Genomic DNA, 22,475 nt, shown 5'->3' with positions numbered 1-22,475 from the left:
ATCAGGAAATAATATGAGGTTTATCATGTACTTAGTCCTGGTGAGTATTTCATGAAGAGTTTTTTCAAGTGATTTCAAAGGACTAATTTAATCTTAGCCTATCAGATGCAAGGATTTTCAGTAGCTTATAACATCTGTTGATAAAAATCACTGGCAAACCTCTTCATACAACAATCCCTATGTACACACTTTTAGATTTGGTAGGGGTGACGTTGAAAGAACTTTGATGAAATTGAGAGACAAAGGAGCATGCCAGAGAGAAACAACAAGAAAGAGAGAGAGAACAAGGCATAGAGATAAAGGACTTTGAACATAATGGATATTTCAAATAAAATCAGGCCAGATGAAAACTAAGAAGTTAATTGAACGGTTCACTTACATTTGGATCCCTGTTTTCACTGTAGGCAGCTAGAAGGGCACCCTCTAGATAATTGGGCATATCAAGCCGTTTGAAATACCAGATCTAAATAATAGAACAAAATAAATAAAAGTTAAACTCACATTTTTTTATAAAGAGATGTAATGCCAAGAAAGGGAAGTGTCAAAACATAGCTTAAGACATGTTTGAAAGGGAAAATGAAAGCTATATTGAGCTTTTTTAACACTTTTTAAACTTAATATCTTAACACCCATGTAGAAAAAAGTCACATGTCATCTCTTTCAAACACCTAGATATAATACATCAACATCTAATAAAATTGAGCTAATGAAAGTTGAGCTCACGGAAACACTTCTTGGGAAAATTTAGTAAAACTGTTGAACACACATAACTAGATGAAGGACTGGACTGGTGAACTTTTCTTGTACTAAATATCCCTCCTGTAAGATAGTTATGGAAATAGAAGTGCACTTTCTATCATCCTCATGAAATTTCTACCCCAAAAATATGCTTTGTATTCAATTTGTTTGTTTTCTACAAAGATCAGATTCCAGCTTTATTGGATGGGAATGAAAGGTATGTACTTGAAGTAATATGTAACTAATGAACAGCTTATGAAAGACCAAACTCTTTTTCCAAAAGTATTGTGTTAAGAACATATGACACATTTTGGCACGTAAGTCATTCAGTAATTTGGACTAAATGTACTTACAAGGTTCCAGAATATAATAGGGTGCTGGAACACGAAAGCAGGCTGCCTCAGACACTCTTCACCCTCATTATCAATAACATTTTCAATCTCCTTGCGAAGCACCAGAGGGCTTAGGTACGGCACATTGACAGGGTCAGGATCTGTGTCCTTGCGAGGAGGCGGAGCTAGGTACTCCCTGGAGCCGCGCATGCTGGAGGGGAGACTGGAGGTGGAGAAAGTGGAGAAATCAGCCAGGAGGCTGGCACTGGAGGTCTCCTGGATGGTTTTGCAGCGGGGTAGACTGTAGGAAGTTCCTGGACGCATGTTGGCAGGGTACCTAAACGACATCCAGAGAGGACATTTGATTTTATTCATTCATTTTTTTTCCACATTCCAATAAGTTAGGTAAGCTTTGATATTAATTGGTTTCTTTTACAATACATTGTACAAAAACTTATTTCCAAGTACCTTATCTAATCAATAAAGATCTTACCAAGTAACAGAGGTGCTTTTCATGAAAGAACTTGTTAGATCATTTATCTGACAAAGACTCTTCTATAGTAAGAGTGCTTCTCAACTGATCAAATGAAGTAAAGTCATCTGAGCCGACAACTTGTTAGACAAAAATGTTGATAAAATGCTTTCCTGGTCAGAACAGTGAAAAGGGATGACTATTAAAACTGGTAGAATCTAAACATATCAATAGCAATCTTCTACATGCACACTAAAAAAAGATGTACAGTCTCAGGCAGTGCCTGGTGCCCAGAGCAATGTAATGCCTAGAAACAATATTGGGCCTATTTCATTAAAATCCAGCAATGATGAATCTTAAGTAATAGATAAGTGTATTTATATATGGTAAAGATACTGTAGCAATGGAGCCTATGAAAATTTCTTAGGCTCAATCATTTTAGTCTGATAATCAGTTTGTAGACTTTAGCAATGAGAGCTAGATCCATCAACACTTACCCATTCCCTGGCCTTTCTGAAGAGTCCACCTCCTTCAGCAAATCAACACTATGGCACTCACTAACAGTCCGTCTCCTGGCTGCAGAAGGGGAGTTCTCCAGCCCTCCATCAGGTTTCTTCAGTTGTTCCCTTATTATTGTTTCTCCCGCTGAGTGATGTAGTCCTGGTTCTCTTCTGGCAGGCATGGTCCTCCCTGTCAGGGCAGGCTTTGGGTCACCCTCACCTTCGCTACCAAGAGATAAGTTATCAACGCTAGGATTGGACTGGTAGGTGTTGTTAGACTCATCCGTCTTTCCGGGGAGGGTTTCGCCTTGCTTCAGGAAGGGAGCCGATTGTATACTTTGCATGCTCTCTGCAGACGGGCTGGGGGTCAGGTTGCATTGTCCTCCAGGCTCCCGAAGGTCCTTGATGGTCACGGTCAGGAATGGTACGCGAGGTGATCCACAGAATGCACAACTGGAAATGAAAACATAAGACCATCATATGATCATAATACTATTCGATCAAAAGGATTACAAAAGGGATGAAAATAAAAAGTTTATGCTTTAGATTTTATACACTCCTAATGATGATTAAAAAAAAGATGGGCAAGGCAAGCCTTTTCTAAGTATGAAATAAATATTTGTCAATGTGAAGGCCATTCAGGAATGAAAATATGAATTCATTTATTATCAAATGCAATGATAATAACAATTTAAAAAGTTTACAGCCAATCATTTACAAATACATAGAAAAGCAAAGATAATAGGAACCAGAAAATGGCATGAATGCTAGTCAAGTCTGGCCCCAGGTAGCCTGGGCCCTTGTAGTTTAGGCAATCATTCAGAGTTCATGTGTCAAAGCAATAAATTTGAATCTGACACACTAAAAGTCAAGAGAACAGAGTTTTTAAATCCCGTCAAGAAGAACTGAAAGACGAGCATTAAGAAAGAAATTTTTAGGAAAGAACTTGTTGAAATGATAGAAAATCAATACTTCTATTGCTTCCATTTATAATCGTCTAAATGCCCCAAATGAGAAAAAATTCCTTTGCAATAAATACAAGAATCTTGCAAGAAGAGACAACTAAGACAAACCTTGTGTTAAGGTTTGAATCATCAGCGGCCCATCCAGCCATGATATGTTCATCATAGAGGGCCGATCGGCAAGCACCACAGCGGAAGCAACTAGTCATGAAGACATGCATAGCATACTGCCTCTTCGGGTTGTTAAAACCATCTTCTTGATCAGAAGCCATAGGATTATTGAGAGACTGTGTACTACCTACAAGTATGGATTAGAGACAGTAAACCATTGATTGATTGTTTCTCACAAGTACAGGGTACAAAAAAATATACTTTTAAAGTAAAACTAGCTTAATACGCACATTTTAAGTTCATAAAAATAGTTTAAAAATTTATAATCATACAGTCGTAATCTTCAGCTGAAGCCATAGTTTTACTTGGACATTGTAGACAAAAATCAGACACAGATGACTGAGGAATCACTATACAATTCAGAGTCAAGTCAATGACAAAACACCTTAATCTTGAATTGTATTCTATAGTTATGTACATGTATTTAAACTTGTTTTGGATCTTGCAGCTAATATACACCCTTACAGAAAATATATAATTTGCAGATTGTGGGCGATAGTGAAGTCTTGAACCAGCTTTCCAAAGAGTAAAGATTAAATGCACTACGTACAATTACAAAATCTTGATAGTAATTTCACTATCTAAGCACAATCTTTGAAAACCAATGTAGGTTGGAAATTTCCAGTGATCCTGCTTGCAAATGCTAACTCAAAGTAACTCATATGAAAATAATTAAAGGTTACATTTTCACTTAGGTAATACAGTCACGATTCATTACACTGTACCTGCAAATTGTGAGCCAGGCATGTGGATACCCATCTCTTCAGGATTTAAACTTTCCATTTTGCTTTCATTCCACGATCCAGCAATGTCTTTGGGTTCAGACTTGCCGCCAAACTCTATCCCTCCGTAAGTTTCATCAATGTCAATGAGGCTTGGATTGCTTTGACTGTCTTTGATAACCGGGGAGGAGAGCTGCCTGGTGTACTCTCCAAACTTGGAGGCAAGGTCTGAGGCATGGGTCCGCAAGGTCTGCATCTGAGATGAAGCTGTTTGGAAGGTTCGACTGATGGACTGTTTGGACATGCGGGGTGTGAATGGTGACGTCAGCAAGTTGGATAGGAAGCTTGAATTCCGCTTGGGTGTCTTTCGCGGTTTTGATGACAGGTTCTCTTTAGAGTCTTTAGTGTCGTTCGATGAAGAGTTGCTAGGTAATGATTCCATACTTTCAAGTTTGTACAGCTCCGTTTTACCCAAGCCATTCTCAAGTGGTTTTTCATTACTGTCACACGCATCATCGTCAGTACTGACTTTGTCCGTAGTGTGTTTAGGACTCACATGTATGTCGTGAACACCATTAGGGATACTGGAAGCTTTCAGTTTACTATCTTCTTCAACTAGTTCAATCAAATCAGCATTGCCACTCTGTCTGGTATCTTGTGAGTTCTTCTCATTAATAGCAACCAGGAGATCATCACCAGAGTCGGTCATTCCTTCTGAGCTCCCCCTATCCTCACTCGCATTCAAGGTTCCAATCTGATGGCAAACGTCCAACAACTCTTCCTTCCCCGCTTCATCCAAGGCATTCACCTCCACAGGGAACTCCTCGCTCTTCTGGTTGATATATTGCGGTCTGCTCCCACAGGACAACGACCGAGAATGACTACCAGACTGATTGCTTTCACTACTAGTCCGCAATTTCTCAAGCATTTTGGCATCACAACCAAACTTATCCTCACTGATGGAATCACTAGTGGCAAGACTGTCGGTGATGGTGGCTGCGGCATCACCACCGCTGCTGTTCCGTTTTCTGATTGCTAATGACCAAGAGTGTTCTCCTGCACTTTTGTGCCTCCTTCGAGGAGTGTCACTGGAGTCTGAAAGTTGTGAATCATCAAACGGATTGTCCTCAAGATTACTGGCGTCTAACAGCGATGTGTTGGCATTCATTGATGAATGAGTAGTATCCAAAACCACTGGAATCATACAAAAGCAAAGGTAGGTTACAGATTTTAAACAAGTGGAATGCCTCTGGCCGTCTCACCTGCATCACGCGGTTTAATATAGCAGCAGTGCTGACTTTGAATACTACTCTAACTCACATAAGATGTTCAGTGATACATGGTTACTCTTATGTCCACTTTTTATGAACTAGACCAATAAACTTACAGAGATATGATGGTTATTCAACAAAAAACCCCAACATGGCCAAAGTTCATTGACCTTACATGACCTTTGACCTTGATCATGTGACCTGAAACTCGAACAGGATGTTCAGTGATACTTGATTACTCTTATGTACAAGTTTCATGAATCAGATCCATTAACTTTCAAAGTTATGATGGTAATTCAACAGATACACCCAATTCGGCCAAAGTTCATTGACCTTTGACCTTGGTCATGTGAACTGAAACGCGCACAGGATGTTCAGTGATACTTGATTACTCTAATGTCCAAGTTTAATGAACTAGACCAATAAACTTTCAAAGTTATGATGGTAATTCAACAGATACCCCCGATTCGGCAAAAGTTCATTGACCCTAAATGACCTTTGACCTTTATCATGAGACCTGAAACTTGCACAAAATTTTCAGTGATGCTTGATTACTATTGTGTCCAAGTTTCATGAATCAGATCCATAAACTTTCAAAGATATGATGGGAATTCAACAGATATCCCCAATTCGGCCAAAGTTCATTGACCCTAAATGACCTTTGACCTTGGTCATGTGACGTGAAACTCATGTAGGATGTTCAGTGATACTTGATTAACCTAATGTCCAAGTTTCATGAACTAGGTCCATATATTTTCTAAGTTATGATGACATTTCAAAAACTTAACCTCAGGTTAAGATTTCGATGTTGATTCCTCCAACATGGTCTAAGTTCATTGACCCTAAATGACCTTTGACCTTGGTCATGTGACATGAAACTCTAATAGGATGTTCAGTAATACTTGATTAACCTTATGGCCAAGTTTTATTAACTAGGTCCATATACTTTCTAAGTTATGACGTCATTTCAAAAACTTAACCTCAGGTTAAGATTTGATGTTGACGCCGCCGCCGCCGCCGTCGGAAAAGCGGCGCCTATAGTCTCACTTTGCTTCGCAGGTGAGACAAAAACCTTTTTTGTCATCTATTACAATTGTTCAAACATATATACAATCGCCTACTTTATTCATTGGTTCTCTATAAAATCCCCCTTTTGAGTATCTTGTTTTATTTCATTCAAATTAGGAAAATATAATGAACTGAAAAAAAAAATGGATTTCATTGAAAAATGTATATTCCAAATTAAATCAACACTAAAGTATATTGTTTCTGTTGTTTAGTACTACAAACACCATGGAAGATATCATCCTTATATTGTTCCATGACCTAAAATAAAACTGCTTCTTTTTGGGGTGCAAGCAAAAATGCCTGAACAGTATATTCAAAAGTCAGCCATAGGAAATTAGTTAAGTATATATCTTAGACAAAAAACCAAACAAACAAATCAAAAGATGAAGAAAAAAGAAAGATTCTTACTCTCACCATGCACAGCTTCCCGACTAGTAACACTACTCCTTGATCTTCTCAGAATGCTACTGCCCCTACCTCTTGGTTCCTCTTCAAGATCTGTGATACCAAACAATCCACCATCAGGGGTATCATTACCCCCTAGGTCAAGCCTCTTACGACTGATAGGGGTGGAGACTTCACTGACAGGTGCGCTACGGGACTTGATGTGGGTGATCTCTGCACTCAGTTCTGTCAAAATCAAAAGGAATAACATGTTACCAATGTGGTAATAAGAAGCAGGATTCTTATGTTGTTTTCTGAGGCACCAGGGTTGGTTGATGTTGGGGTTCTTTGGTTCAAGGATGCACCACATTAGGATATTTCTAGTAGCTTTATCAAAAAAATCATCCAAGGTTTGTCCAAGATGTTTGAAATCCAAAACCATGAGTATTACATGTATCAGTAGGAATAATCACAATATCAATCATAACCATATTTTTAAAACTGCTTTAATTCACATTATGTAAGAAAAAGAAGCATAATGTAAAATATATCTGGAAATGGAATTGATCTCATGTATGCATCCCGTTTACAACCAATACACAAACCAATATAAAGATGCATGCTTTGCTAAATACAGTCCAAGTACATTTATGTACACATACAAGCATGCACAACAAGGGAAGACATGTACAGGGTAACAAGGTATGATGCAACAATATACAACTTCACAATGCAATGGCTGATGCAAGCAAGTAATCACTAAAACTATTATTTTTATCACTTCAGATCTTTCAAGAAGATGTGAACAACTGCTGCACCAACATTTTACTACACACTAAAATGTACAATGCAGATGTTACCTCCCTGCATCAGCTGATGATATGCTTCAAACACAAAAACTTTATTACACATCATATACATAAGAAATTAACAGATTTTGCATTTGAAGAAAGGATGGAACATACAAGTCATATACTAGGCACAGGATCATACTAGGCATATTTACAAAGAATACTGGTAAGCAGCTACTTTCAGGGTAAAGGGCATTAAAGCACAGTTTAGGCACAGATATAGCAAGGAAGCAGAAAGAGTTTCAATCAATTACCCTCTTTTCTTTGGCTAGCAAGTGACATATCATCATCTGCCACAAAGGTCCGTTCACATTCACCTTCTTTCTCCCCCTCCTGCTGCTCTTCCTCCCCTTCTCCTCTCCCCTCCACAACCCCCTCCATCTCTCCATCTATTATAGGGACCTTCTCATGAGTGACGTCAGGGTCACACACTTCTTCCTGGGCTTTGATAGTCTCTTCATCTTCCTCGTCCAGGCACTGGGAGTCACGCTGGCGGGCTAGTTTGGTGGGAGAGAGTTCAGGAGAGGTCAAGAGGTCGTTGGGTGTGGTCTCGTCCATGATCATGGAGGCATAGCCCATGTCAGAATTGCCTGAAAGTGGAATTGGGGGTTTTCTCACTCGAATTAAAGGTTAGGAACATTATTAGGAAGTCAGACAAGAATTAAGAAGCTGAAAGATTTTGGGGGCCTAAAAGAAGCTCTCTTAAAATTCTCTAAATATTTCCAGATCCTCCTCACACATATAACCGATAAAGTAGCTTGGTAGACTGTTCACTGTTTTTATTGAAAATCAAACTCTGTTTATATTATAGGATTTAAATGAAGTTTGAAGGAGAAAAGAAAATTGCTTCATTTCTATTTTCATTAATTACAAACTTTCGGATGAAATACTAGAGAAAAATAAAAGCTAAGAAACAAAAAGGGTATCAAAAAAATGTATCGAATGCAACAAGATATTGCAATATATCTTATGACACATTTTTCAGAAACCTGAAGGTAAAGTCAAGATAACTTGAAACATCCTATAGCAGCTGGCAAGTATGATTTCATTAGAATGAATGGAAGAAAGATTAAGAGTTTGCATTGCCCAAGATTAACTTACATTACTAACCAGCACCAGCAATTTATGCATACTGGAGTTCTACAAACTTTAATAGTATGATTAGGTATGCATCTTACATTATTTACAAACTTTACAAAGTTTTATGCGGGTATATACTGCATGTAAGTCTTATTAAGTGCATGATGAAATATTTTTCATCTTCGTAGTTATTGTCGTGAAGAATAATATCAAGAGCATATATATATTCACAAAAAGCATAAAAAATTTGATCCTTAAAAAGAACAAAACGTCATCCAAGATCTAATTAAATGTTATACTGATTAAGCAGTCATGAAAAACAGTCTTTTATTTACAAAGAATACAATTAATAGCAAATTCCTCTAATATCTCAGAACTATACACTTTTAGTTTCTGCAAATATTTCAAAAATTGCAAAAGCTTTATAGAGACAAACACATTTTCTTTTTTAAAAAGCAGGTAATGGAAAGAAATAGCAAATCGTATTTTCAATCTGTTGGGGATTCACTGTGGTTAGTCAAGAGATTTCCGAGAGAGATTTTTTTTTTTTCCAAATAAAATTAATATCATGTGTTCATGATATAATTGAAAGAAAGATTTGCATAGTCTACATCATGCAATTGCAGTCATAGCAAGGAAATATTTTCAAGCTTAGTTACAAGGGTCTTTGCAGAGCTTCCTACTTGTTTCAACCCATGATAGAGTATACTTGCACCATGCACAGTCTTGCTAATAATCAATGTCTTTTTTATTTTTTTCCTACACATGTATCTTTGACACTAAAAACATCAACAGTAACAATTGCTTAATTGGGAGACTTCAGTATTAAGACCCAAACAGCATTGTCACTATAAAAGTGAATGAGGTGCTTAAATAGGGAAAATGTACGACCTTATCATATGGCTTAGCTTAAATGGAATTCACTTTGTATAAAATCATTCTAATGAAAAATATATTTGATATTGTATCTCAAATTCTGGTGGAAATTCAGAATAGAACAAAGGGACTTAAGCATTGATTAATGATAAAATATATAATTTATGATTGGATAAGTATGATATATAGAATGATGTTTAAAAGTAGATGATACAGTATTATGTAGCTTGAATATGCCAGAGAAAATGATAAGATGGTGTATGTAATTTCCAAGTATATATGCAACATTACGTAAACATATTCTTTTCTAGTGTTCAATATATGGAACAGAGTGATGTTAGTTTTACCTGCCACGCAACATTTTTTTTCTTCAAGTTTGTGAGTACACATGCTGATTAACAATTCAAATGCAAATGCAAAATAATATTTGGATGATGCTGTAAATCTGACCACCAACGGGGTTCTTTTCAAAATACCATAACACCAAGCTTACAGACTGATTTTACATCTTATCTTGGTCTGATGGTATTCATTATTGTGCAGTTAATCGAACAGATCGAAGGTGAAATGATTAAATGCTAAGCTCTATGTAACAGATCCAAGGTTTTTGAAATTTTTCATTCAAAACAAATCCAAAGTGAAAACATGCTCTGTGACAAGCATAGTAATCCCCAGAATGCAATGATCATTTTCATGGCAAATCTATTCTCTATATTCTATTTTCCAGATGCTGCATGCTACTTTTCTGCATTAAAAGCGTGTGATGATTTCTTTTTTGAGCTTGAATTTGATTCTTAAGACAACTTAATTTGCTTTAGAACTGATCACAATTCCATATGTTTTCTTGAGAAGAACCCTGCTAACTTATTGTCCCTTTCCTTTATACCAACATGCTGTTACAAAAAAACTAGGATGAATATGCATCATGGAACATTCTTGAGCTTTGTCCAATGCTATTTTTTTTATTTTTTTATATGACTACTCACCAGTACTGCTCTTCTCTTCCCTTGTAAGGTTGACTGCAGCTGTACCCTCCATCAGCTTGATGAGATCACTCTCATCCTTGCCTCTCTCTGGTTCAAGTATCACTCCTGGTGGCTCCATACTGTCCCCACTACCCTGGCTGAGGACATCGCTATTGGTGTCCGAGCAGCTGCCGCGATGCTTGATGCCCCGCCGGAACTGAGTGACGGCAGCAAGGGTGTTCCGAAGCTTTACCCACTGCTGGTAGCTGCTGAATGATGAAGCTGGCCACTGACATTCTAGGACAGCCTGGGTAGAAAATAGTCAAAGACAACATGTAGGAATCTTTCAGGATACGTTGATGGAAATACTCTTTCAGAGAAAACAAGATTTCTTTTATGAATCAAATAAAAAAATAACCTTTCAAGTTTGCATCACTGATGGCTATGACACAAAAAGGAAATAAAAATGTCAGCATTCATCTAAAAGTACATACTTCTGTATAGTTGTCCATAACTTCGGAATAACATACAAAGCAAAAACATACCTTGTTATAGTGACCATATGTGATTGCATTTGGTTTAATTCCTCTTTTCCTCATTTCCATAAAGACCTGTACAGCTAAAACGGGTTGTCTGTACTGTCCACATAGCTGCATTAGTACTCGATAACACACCTAGGAAGAAAAGAAATAACATGAACAGTGATTTTCTTCCTGAAGGTAGCCACTAACACCTAGCTGGAATGTGATAAATATAGATGAATTTAATGCTAAAGGACATTTGTGCCACTGAGGGATTAGAAACCCAACCCTCTTTTTTTAAATCCAAGAACTTCATCACTGATCCATAACTTTGCTGTTTAGAGAGTCCTATAGCATATGCTCCAGGAATGTTAGTTTTCTATATAGCAACTTCCATACTATTGAAATAGGGCCTAGTGGCACCAGAAAAGCCAATGGATATAAAAAAATTCAAGTTTTGATCTAAAGCAAAGTTTTAACTGACCTCATCGAAGAGTTGGATGTTCTTGTCCTGCATCTTCTTGAGTACCTCAAAGGCTGTTCTGAGTGCTCTTGTCTTGGAATGAGTTGCCTTCACATAGGACGGTAAATGAATAAACCAAAGGGCATAGGACTGTCCCAAGAGATAGCTGTATAAAGGAGATATAGTTGTTAGAGATCAAAGGTAAAAAAAAGTCCTGAACAGAGTGAACAATGATAAAAAAATTAATGCAATGAACAAGAGAAAATTAATGTGTAGCGGGTACGATGCACGATTGACAATCTTGTTACAAAGAATGAAAGAGGGAAAGCAGGAAAGAGGTAGACAGCGATCAAATATGGAGATGATGGGTGGTTATGAAAAAATAATCAACCTTTTTGTACATCTGAACCCAAATTTTTCTCCATTCTTATTTCATTTCAAGAATTTCTTGAAGTTTGATAACTTGACAGCATTACAGCTTTTTATTTGGAAGATCCTATTCACAGGAGAATGGACACATATACTTAAAAAAATTATCAATAAATGGACTGGTCTTATATGGTACAAAATAAAGTTAAAACAAGTGTATATGAAAACAAAGGTGTAATGCTAACAACCAAATCCGTAGGAACTGCACTAGATGATGACAAGCCCACTGCTTAACTCTTACAATACCAGAGCTACTTACTTTGCCCACTGTTCTGGTGATGCAGCCTGCATCTTAGCCATCTTCTGTGAGTTTCTCATCTCTTGCTTGGTTCTCCGGGGGAATGGACTCTGAGCCACACCCTGCTTGGTCCTGGGCGTGGACAGCTGGTCCCGTTCCTCCATCGTCGGAGCATGGAACAACTCTGGTATCAATACTGGGAACTCAGTGTAGCTTGAAAAGAAAATGATGTGAGTCTTGATAAATAGGTACATATGTGCCTTGTGTTTCAAAAGTATGAAAAGTTAATTGTAAGATTGTTTCATTATGAAGAACAATTATACAATGTAGATTATATTCAACAAAATGCCAGGACAAAGTGTACACTTTTGTTATTTCTCCCAAAATTTATTGATGCAGAGCCATACAATCGATCAGAAGAAAGCATGGGGTAAAAACCTCAATATACTCTATGTATATTGCATCAGTATTTTTTTGTATAGTATTTGAGGAAGATAATCGCTACAATCCTTGAATTGGCAATGCAAATTGAAACAAATTTCTAACTAGTGGAGTCATTCTACATCAATGTCTAATAATTTCTTATAAATCAGCATAAAAAGGATACATGCAACAAGAAAAGAAAATATAAATGTTGCCAACTCGAGGAGTGAAATAGGGATTTAAATAATTCATTGAGAGTGGTAATAAGAGTTGGGACTTACTGATATTGTGCACCTGTTCCATCTGCATCTGGAGGCATGACAAAGACTGTGTGTTCACTATCAACCTGACTCTCTGTGTCTATTAGATGAATGTCATCTTTGCTGTCAATATCAACCTAGAAGGAAAAGGCCAGTAATGTTGCATTATGGGTAAGCAGCCAGGGACTATTAAAGGACTTGCGCTGATGCTATGAAATGCAGCTGTGACAATTTACCTTTAGACCATAGACATTGTTGAACAAATGCTGAAGCCAAACTTAAGTAGCCTCAGTGAGCAAAAAAAAATCAAGAGAAATTCTTCGAAATTATAAATTGTTATTAAATCATCAATGACTTAGAATCATTAAAAATTCTGACATAGTTTTAGGAAGGCTAACATTGTGTAATAATAAAATGAGCTGAAAAACTATTTCCCTGTAAGTCAACAACACAAATAGGCACACTATAAACAAAGAGAATGCCAAGCTTATTTGGCTAATTACAACTTTTCTACCGAATCATTTGGCACATTAAACACTTGTTTATCAATTTGTTGGATTTGGATTGAATCCATTTTGTAGTTATTAGCCAAGTAGAATATGGAATGTCTTTGTAAACAATAAACACTTACCTTGTCTATACAGTCATCAAAGAAAGCAAACTTCTCATCGTTTTCTGAGACAAATGAGATCTCCTCTATGAATTTGATGAACATCTGAGTTTTTAGAAACTGTTTGAAAAACCCCTGGGATGCCTTATCTCTTGTCTTCAGAAAACCTAGAGTAAAAATGTTATAAAGAAAATGGATTATGCACTCATTGTATCACTGAAGTGTGCCATACAATTTATATAATTGTATTTTATGAAAGATAAAATTGAATGACACGCTTCGCTGATACAATGTTCAATAAAAGAAGAAAAATAGAAAAATCATATCAAAATGAGAGCTTTAATAGAACTGTCGAAATTCCAAATACACACAAGTTACTAGTAAGGACAACTCTGCTATCTTGATATCCTTGATTTCACACTAGCTACATGTAGCTATAGAAGAATAACTTCATTTTTATTCCAATATGCTAAATTCATGTATTATTTATGACCATGATCATGTTAGTTCAACATACAAATACAAAAGTGAATCCATGTCTTTTCTTCGTACTATATGTCATGTAGCAATACAAATAATTTCATCATTATTTCTGACTGCACACCAATACGAGTACATCTTTCAGAACATAAACTATATGTACACACAGCTCAATAAACTGACCTTTAACCCTCCTGAGATGACGGACAATGCTAAAATCAACATGTGGTTTGACTCAGACTGTATGCATTGATGCATGTTGTATACACAATGAGGGGATTAGAAGTTCAATAGACCACCTACATAGCCATACCACCCACTCATCATGCACTTTCAACAAATATATGAATCCAATGATTCCATAGCATTGAAAAGGATCCCTGCAGCTATTCATTCATAAACCATATAGAAATGTATCCTTGCCATTTCTATAGTCACTTGACTTTGCCATGTTCTTGTGAAAATACTTTTCCAAGCCTACCATAACGTAAATTATACAATGACTTATTGATTCCTTTCTTTTTGTAACCCACATGCACTTTTTCTAATTTTGTCAAAAAGATATTCTGATAAACTTGCACAAGAAATCCTCTTCACAAACTGTATAGAAATCTATCATATCCAATTTAGAAAACATTTTTCATATGAATGCTGATTGCATTTCAAACCCTATTAACACATGCTTTCTTGTCAACTAGTAAAAACAGATTTTCGGATGAAAATATTTCTCTAAGCCAGCTCTTACATGGAGGGAAATATAATGGCTTAGAAAATCAAAAATTTTCATATAAATGATGACTCATGCGCTGGTATCAAAAGCTCTACTGCTTGACTGTTAGGAGTAGATAATAATCAAGTAATGTACCTAACCCAGTGGGTAATATGACAGTTGCTCTTACAAAAATTGCTCATCTGCTAATTTCCTTAAAGATATAAGGGTTAGATTTGTGATACGTTTTTTTTTTTTTTTTTTTAGTTTAGAATCATGTGGAGATTAGAATTAAGGTTAAGGGAAGGTCTGAATGAAGCTCTGTTCTTTGTTTGGCTTAATGTTTGCATTTCCAGTTTCCAGAAGGAGCAATTACTACAGGAGAAAATGTCATGAAACCATCCCTAACAACCTCTTTTTAAAGTTTCTTTTTCCTAAATCAGATATCTGTTGACTTATTTGGGGAGTCAAATTGTGAGCATCATCTACATGTATGTCCCAAATGTTCCCTTTCTAAACACTTCACTAAAATAAAACTATACATGTATGTCCCAAATGTTCCCTTTCTAAACACTTTACTAATATAAAACTACAAATATATTTTGACTAACCTGGGGAGTCAAATCTTGAGCTTGCATCCAGAGCTCTATTACTGGGTTGTTGTGTGATAGGGAGTAGATATTGACTATAACCCTTCAGCATCATTGCCATGAAGGACAGGAAAGCTTCCTGGATCCTCATCTCCAATTGCATCTGAAATAGAAAAAAAAATCAATTATCAAAGAGAGATAGACATAAAGTCATCATCAATTGGGATGCACTTTAGAAATTTAAATTAGGGACAATATGATGGACTGATAATTACTTCAGCTTGAAATCACATTTGAGGCTGAAGGTATAGAAAATGTAAAGTGTTTGAAAAATGGTCACTGTTGCCGATCACATTTTAGCTTAATGAGGACTTTTACAGTAGAAAACACATTTTTGGGGGTAGATTTTTTAAATAGCTAACTATTGCTAAAAATATCTTCACAGTCACCATCATCATCGCCATAACCACCATCATCATCACCATAACCACCATCATCATCATCATCATCATCACCATCATCTTAATCTTCTTCTTCATCATCATCTCCATCATCATCACCATCGCCATCATCATCGTCATCATCATCACCATCATCTTCATCTTCCTCATCACCACCATCTTCATTATCACCATCTTCATCATCATCATTATCATCATCATCATCTTCATCACCACCATCTTCATTATCACCATCTTCATCATCATCATCATCATCTTCATCACCACCATCTTCATTATCACCATCTTCATCATCATCATCATCATCATCATCATCATCTTCATCACCACCATCTTCATTATCACCATCTTCATCATCATCATCATCATCATCATCATCATCATCTTCATCACTATAACCACCACCACCACCATCATCATCACCATAACCACCACCACCATCATCATCATCACAACCACCACCACCATCATCATCACCACCACCACCATCATGTTTCTCCTCATAATCATGCCAACTGGAGAGCATTTGACCATTGATTTACCAGACAGCCTACTAACCTGTCGTTTCTTGAGGCTGAAGTCCAGCGTGATGGGAGACACCTCAACTGCAAGCTCATCCGAGATGCCATCACCAACAGCTGATTCCTGGATATCCTGGTATATCTTAGTCAATGTGTTATATAATCTCTTAGCAGGTTTCTGTTACATAAACAAAAAGTCAATGTTAGAATGAGTCTGGAAACAGATAAAGATAAGCTCTTGTCATGAGATTGGATTGTGCAGGAAACTGTCTCAAAGTGACTGGAATTAGAGACTGGGATGCAGCTAAGAGTTATTGAAGGCTGTCTTTCTTTTGGGGGTCACATGACATGCACATAGAATGGCATGTATGGGACTGAACATACAATGTGGCATCACATTTCAGCTTTTTTTTTAATTTGTTATATTGTTTTGTTTGTAATTTTGGGGGTATATAACCCTTACCTTTGGTAGTATCTTCCATGTTATTCCTTTCTTGTCCTCGAGCCTGGAATAAAAACAAAAATAATTCCACTTTTGATTTCTTATTTAACTTTATCAGCAGATAAGTAAATCAACAACAATTGTGCGAGTTTCTATTCAATGAACACAATTTTTAGATCCTTTAATAACATATTTGTAAAAAAAAAAAAAAGTAAATGGATTCTTAGGGACGAAAAGAGTATGAAGTAGCAGCTTTGTACTTCGGAAAAATCTTTCTTCATAACTCCTCAAATGATCATTATAACAAACCATAAGCATAGATTCTTGCCTAAATGTGCTTAGAATGAATATTTTTTAAACTTTGTTTACATCATGAAAATGTCCAACGCTGAAGAAAAGCAGTTTTCAAATTTTTAAAAATGAGAGATGACCAAACACTTGTACTTGCAACAAAATCATGGCATTTAACTGAGAGAGGGTTGAGGTCTGCGCTGCTTTGGTGAGAGTGTTTGTAAAATTTATGACTGGATAGAAGAGTAGTGGGTCCAGTCTTTGAAAATAACCTTGCATGCATGTATAACTCAAGAAAAGTTGAAGCACCAGATGAAGAAATATTCATGGACTGATTAATCGAATGACTTGCAGACTCAAAAACAAATAGCAGTATTTTGTCGAAGCATCAAGAAACCAAAATGACAAATAATATCATAAGGTTAAATCTGCCAAACCCTTGGGATTACTACAAGAAGCTTAAGGTACTAAAAAGTTTAGGGTAATGTGCGAGTATTCAATAAATGTAAAATTGATAAACTTACTGCAAGATTGTGTTGGTATCAATGTCAATGCAGATAGCGTCACTGGGAGGGTCATACATGTCAAAGTAGCGCGAGTCGATACCAACAACCACTGACATGGGAGCACTCAGGTAGTCTGACAGACTGAGTGGGCAGAGGGGGATGTATGGACACTGCCATACGAAAGGGAAGATGAGCTGTAAAGAAAGAATACCGAGTTATAATCAACTGGGAAAGTGATATATAGAATGAAATTCAAAGTAAAGCGCATCATTACACAGTGAATACATATTCTTGCTCATTTTTTCTTCAAGTGGGACAATAAAATGAAATTAATGGTGAAGTGAAACTTGTTTGAATATATCAATGCATCATTTAAAAGATTGACATCATGTTGAGATGATGTACGTTGCACACCTCACGATAATAACTATATGAATGTTGAAATATTACAGAAATAAAAAGTCCATGAAAAGATGAAGAAGAAACATTGTAGAGCTTGTAATCAAATAATATCCCCCCCCAAAAAAAAAAAAATATATATATATACATTTTTTCTGTGTTTGATGAAGTTTGCACTGTATTCATGCCTAGCCCTATTTTCAATCTCATTTTACATGAAATGATTTCTTTCTTTGAAGACAACATTCATGATGCATTTACCCATTGCTGATTAGAATATGTTGGCCCCTTTACAAAACCTATGGAAACAACAGAGTTAAATCATCAACAGGTTAACCCATTGCTTACTAGAAACAGGTGATCCCTGTACAAAGCCTATAGGAATCAGAGAATTCAGAAGTCAACAGGTTTACCCACTGCCTATGAACATAGTGTGCATAGCCAGTGCAAATGATACAACTCAGCCGTCAACGGGTTAATTTGGTACTGACACGAGGACGACTTACCGACGACACAGCTTCTGCCACACCAGTAAGGAGAGCAGGTCTAAGGGAGTGCAGGACCAGCTTGTGTTCTAGGAGTAGGAAAGCCAGGACATTGAGGGTCTTCTCTGGTCCTAGATTCCTCAGCATAGCACAGTAGCTAGCTCCACTCAGAGGGATAGGAGAGGTCTGGGGTCTGGCTAAGATCAGCTGGTCATGGGCCAACTGTAATGACAATGGTGAAAACATGTGCATTATGGATTGTTGTTTCCATCCTACACTGTGTATAATATATTCTTTCTAGAACTTGGTTCAATATTAAGTAATAGTTAATTCATTTATGTGAGGTAGAACAAGAGACATGAAGAAAGAGGAATTAAATGATGCATTTCCATGTCGATAACCTTCTATAATGTCCCATAAATAGTAAATTGGGATGGAATGTAGTAAAAAAAATTAGTTGTTTTTACATTTCACCAATTCATCAGTTTTCATTTCAGTGAGTTGATATTAAACAAATGGTGAAACTGTAAATATATACTTTTGAAAATGGGATAATATAATGATATGTAGGACTTTTCTAACATATACTACTGAATATTCATATAAAAATGCCTTCCAGTGAATGAGATAGAAAAAATAACGCAATATCAATGACTATTTTATACACCATAAACTCTATATGTAATGTATACACATTGAAATGGAGACAAAAATGGCACCTGTTTATTGAATAGTTAACGCAACAGCTGATTGTCTGACCTACAAAGAGCCTTGTCTCAAACAGTAAATATATTTCTATTTAAACTACGAAACCGGATACCCCACCTGCTACTCTGTCTGATGAACAAAACAACATGCTTATCAATATTTAGTCTTGTACAGCTTAAGTACCAGTTTAAGGTCAAAGGTCACAAGTTATTAACAGTACCAGGGTACCGTTGTTTACATTCTGTAAGATAATATTGATTTGGAATCTTGTAGAAGTTTCTGTCACAAAAGATTTTATCATTTTATTACTCTACATGATTCCAAAGGTACTACATTTGAGTTTTTAAGTTTTAAAATCCATAGAACCTCTACATGTAAACACTATAATGTGGAAGGAGGCAAATCATTCCTAGCGAGTGCCAAATCTCACAGAAAACGGGCTCATACTGTACTGCCTTGAAAATTAATCTTTACTTTGTATTCTATTGAAATAACGACACTCAAGTCAGTGAGCATCTTCTTTCACTACTGGTGTTGTTCAGGGAGGGGTTGGGTGAATAGCAATGTTAAACAGGGACAGGTGAGTATGCTGATAATGATAGGAAATCAAGGGGATATATGAAAACAAACAAATTATTAGTGATATACTGACTTACCTCCATTAATATTCTAGGTCTCTGAGGTGTTGGGAAGGGGACTTCATGCATAAAATGAGAGATATGCCTGAGAGAAGAATAGAAAAATAGATAAAATGAAACATAACATTATATAATGACAACTCATAAGTATGTTAATAATAAATCCGTACTTTGGCAAAAGGAAGCAAGTTACAAAAGTATCATTTGTTGTATATGAACAATGTGTGTTCGTCATTTAAATAGGCATCAATGCAATTTAACAGCATATTTTCTTAAATATCTTTCCACAGAACGATCATTTCTTCCCCAAATTTTGCCCGGACGTGAAGCAAAAGGGTGTTTCAGAAACAACAATAACTCATATTTGATTAATGTGTCACTTGCTTCCTTTTGCCAATGTTGGGCAGAATACCGGTAGTAGAAATGAGTGGTATTTGATGCTAGGAATACTTTGCTTTAAAAAAAACATTAATAGCATATCTCAACGATAGAAGAAAATTACTACGAATAATAAACAACATTTCTTCTTCACTACAAATACTGGATGGGGTCATATGATCAGTTTCCTGTAATTTATCTTGGTTGGACACAACTTCCCTTGAATTTCATAGTGAAACTATCAGCCTGGAAACAATCATCATTTCCCAGTCATGTTTTATGGTTTCTCTTGTAATTAGTCTTAACAGTCTCATATGGATACATTGTATGCCTCTGTATGATTTGAGGATGGTACAAGAAACTATTTTGCTCAAATTTTACTCAAAAGTTCACAGCTCCAATTTACATAAAAAGATGAAAAACAAGTAAAAAGCCAAGCAATATGTGCCTTTTGAAAAACAAGTGTGCCATTTCCTGAATTTTCTTTTCAATAATGATTTGATTTTTGTTCAGAATAAAAACAAATAAATACAGAAACATAGATATGTGTAATAGAATGAAAAATCTGATTTTTTCTTAATTTTGCAATTCTGAATTTTCTATGTAAGATTTGAATACAATACCCTTAATTGACCAGCATACATACTGCTGAATTCGATATAAAAACTTCAAGGGAATTTTGAACTACAGCTGTGCCAACATTGTGCAATGTACATGTATGTATAGTCTACATGTACAGACCCTTAATCGCACTTTGTAAGACTGGATGGGATGATACTGTCCTGAGCATTTATACTTAAATTTATGCCTATTACCTCCAGTCAGGCAGAAAATGGATAAAATGGAATATGGAGTACAACATTGGGATTTTATCTATGGATACCTTGTGCAGGAAACTAATGGAGTTTATAATACCCATTATAAACTATATGTATAGAAACAAAACTGTGATTTCTCACAACTAACCACTTGAGTAACATAAAGATATTCTTATTTCCATCTTATCGTTCATTGATTGCAATATGTATAGGATCTTCAGGAACATAAGGATCTTGAGTGCCATTATAATGTCAAGAAATGCATGTAGTTCAGGAAATATGAAATATATTGCTATACACACTTCAGTATAAATAGCATTGAGGAAATGAAAGAGGCACTTGACAACACAAGCATATAATTCATAACCCTACGATACACAGCTTTCCCTTGTTGGCTTGTACTATGAGTCGTACTATGATGCACAAGAACAACTTTCAATCATTTCCAAGAACACAGACATACAGGCATATCAACCTCACAAAAATATGACACATAAATAGTAAGTTATTGGTATTGGTATCATGAAACGACAAATCTTTCACTCATTTCCTAGAACAAGGGATGCAAGGTGAACGAACTTCACAACTTACGATTTCTAAAAAAGATTGCCAATTTCAGGAGGGCGGTTGATGGATCTGGGAAGATGAATACTCTGACATTTTCTAGACAGGGTAATTGTTTTGCATGTTCATGGACTACCATCAGCTGGTACATTGACATTTATGTTATCCCTCAGGGATTGACGAGGCAATAACAAATAATGTTTTCTTTGACATGTTCCCATGCATGACTGTATTTTACAAAGGACAATGTTGTAGGATAATGTTATCCTCATGCATCTGCATGTGAGGCAAACAAGAACATCCCATAAAGCCAAAAAAGCTTTTTAGAGGTCATTAAATGCACTAGTTAGAGGCAAATTATTTCTGTGATTATGATGCAAACATATACTAGGGAAAAATCATAACAAGACCTGCATAGAATTGTATACAAACACGAATGAGGTCGAGTTTTATCATAACCATTACTTCATGTATTGCAGTTTTTTAGTATTGAATTCTGCTTGCATTGAAAGACATTAAACAAATTGCATCATGTAAAGACAGTGTAACATAAAATGGCTGCTTGGTGAAAACCACAATTTAGCCTTGTGAGCAGGAAAAGCTTAAATGTGTGGTTTTCTTCTTTTATTTTATGCTACAGCGTTTCATGGCTTGGTTTGTCAGTGGTTTCCCCTGATAAATTTGCGTTTGGCCAATCAGTTTTCAAGTATTTCAGTAGCTATCAAGCGTTGTCAGTGAAAACCATTGGCAAGATCTTTCATCAAATGCTACCCTGATTACATGGTATTCAAAGAGATTTTATTTGATTTTCTATAATATACTGTTTAACTCTATTCGGTTAATGTATAAAAAAAATCCTGAAAATTGAGGGCATGCTGCAATACAATCTTACACATTAAGAATCTGTTTGAATCATGAAATCAGGAACATTTAATAAAATACAACTTTTTTAATTTACTACTTCTGCAAGAATGGATTAGATTTATTTTAATTCTTCTTATTTTTTTACAGTAACCATGAATCATGGGCGTAAATCTGTGACGTCATGCTATTCAAGGGGGGGGGGGGGTGGAAAAATAGATCCATCCCCTGAACAATAGGTGTGACGCAGGGATTTGTGCCAGTGCCATGATTTACTTACATTTCATG

At 36.1% G+C, this 22,475-nt stretch overlaps 1 protein-coding gene across 5 annotated transcripts in view; it reads right to left on the bottom strand.

Annotated features, from left to right (window-relative positions):
* The window catches only part of LOC121416209 (C-myc promoter-binding protein-like), a 71,627-nt gene that overhangs the window by 7,400 nt on the left and 41,752 nt on the right, over positions 1-22,475 (bottom strand). For 3 of the 5 annotated variants that reach the window (XM_041609702.1, XM_041609705.1, XM_041609703.1), the window contains 19 exons: positions 19,585-19,651; positions 18,242-18,442; positions 17,355-17,530; positions 16,561-16,603; positions 16,135-16,275; positions 15,137-15,278; positions 13,358-13,503; positions 12,748-12,863; positions 12,065-12,256; positions 11,398-11,542; positions 10,938-11,066; positions 10,414-10,699; positions 7,726-8,061; positions 6,645-6,866; positions 3,901-5,091; positions 3,116-3,302; positions 2,040-2,495; positions 1,092-1,407; positions 380-463 (listed from right to left, as the gene is read on the bottom strand). In XM_041609702.1, coding sequence (XP_041465636.1) covers positions 380-463; positions 1,092-1,407; positions 2,040-2,495; positions 3,116-3,302; positions 3,901-5,091; positions 6,645-6,866; positions 7,726-8,061; positions 10,414-10,699; positions 10,938-11,066; positions 11,398-11,542; positions 12,065-12,256; positions 12,748-12,863; positions 13,358-13,503; positions 15,137-15,278; positions 16,135-16,275; positions 16,561-16,603; positions 17,355-17,530; positions 18,242-18,442; positions 19,585-19,651 — 4,576 coding nt within the window. The remainder of the gene's footprint in view (positions 1-379; positions 464-1,091; positions 1,408-2,039; positions 2,496-3,115; positions 3,303-3,900; positions 5,092-6,644; positions 6,867-7,725; positions 8,062-10,413; positions 10,700-10,937; positions 11,067-11,397; positions 11,543-12,064; positions 12,257-12,747; positions 12,864-13,357; positions 13,504-15,136; positions 15,279-16,134; positions 16,276-16,560; positions 16,604-17,354; positions 17,531-18,241; positions 18,443-19,584; positions 19,652-22,475) is intronic. The other 2 variants (XM_041609704.1, XM_041609706.1) reach the window with 1 other exon arrangement.

This window comes from Lytechinus variegatus, chromosome 5, assembly GCF_018143015.1.
Source record: "Lytechinus variegatus isolate NC3 chromosome 5, Lvar_3.0, whole genome shotgun sequence".
In the NCBI taxonomy this organism is placed as follows: domain Eukaryota; kingdom Metazoa; phylum Echinodermata; class Echinoidea; order Temnopleuroida; family Toxopneustidae; genus Lytechinus; species Lytechinus variegatus.
This window is presented reverse-complemented; position numbering and strand designations above follow the sequence as displayed.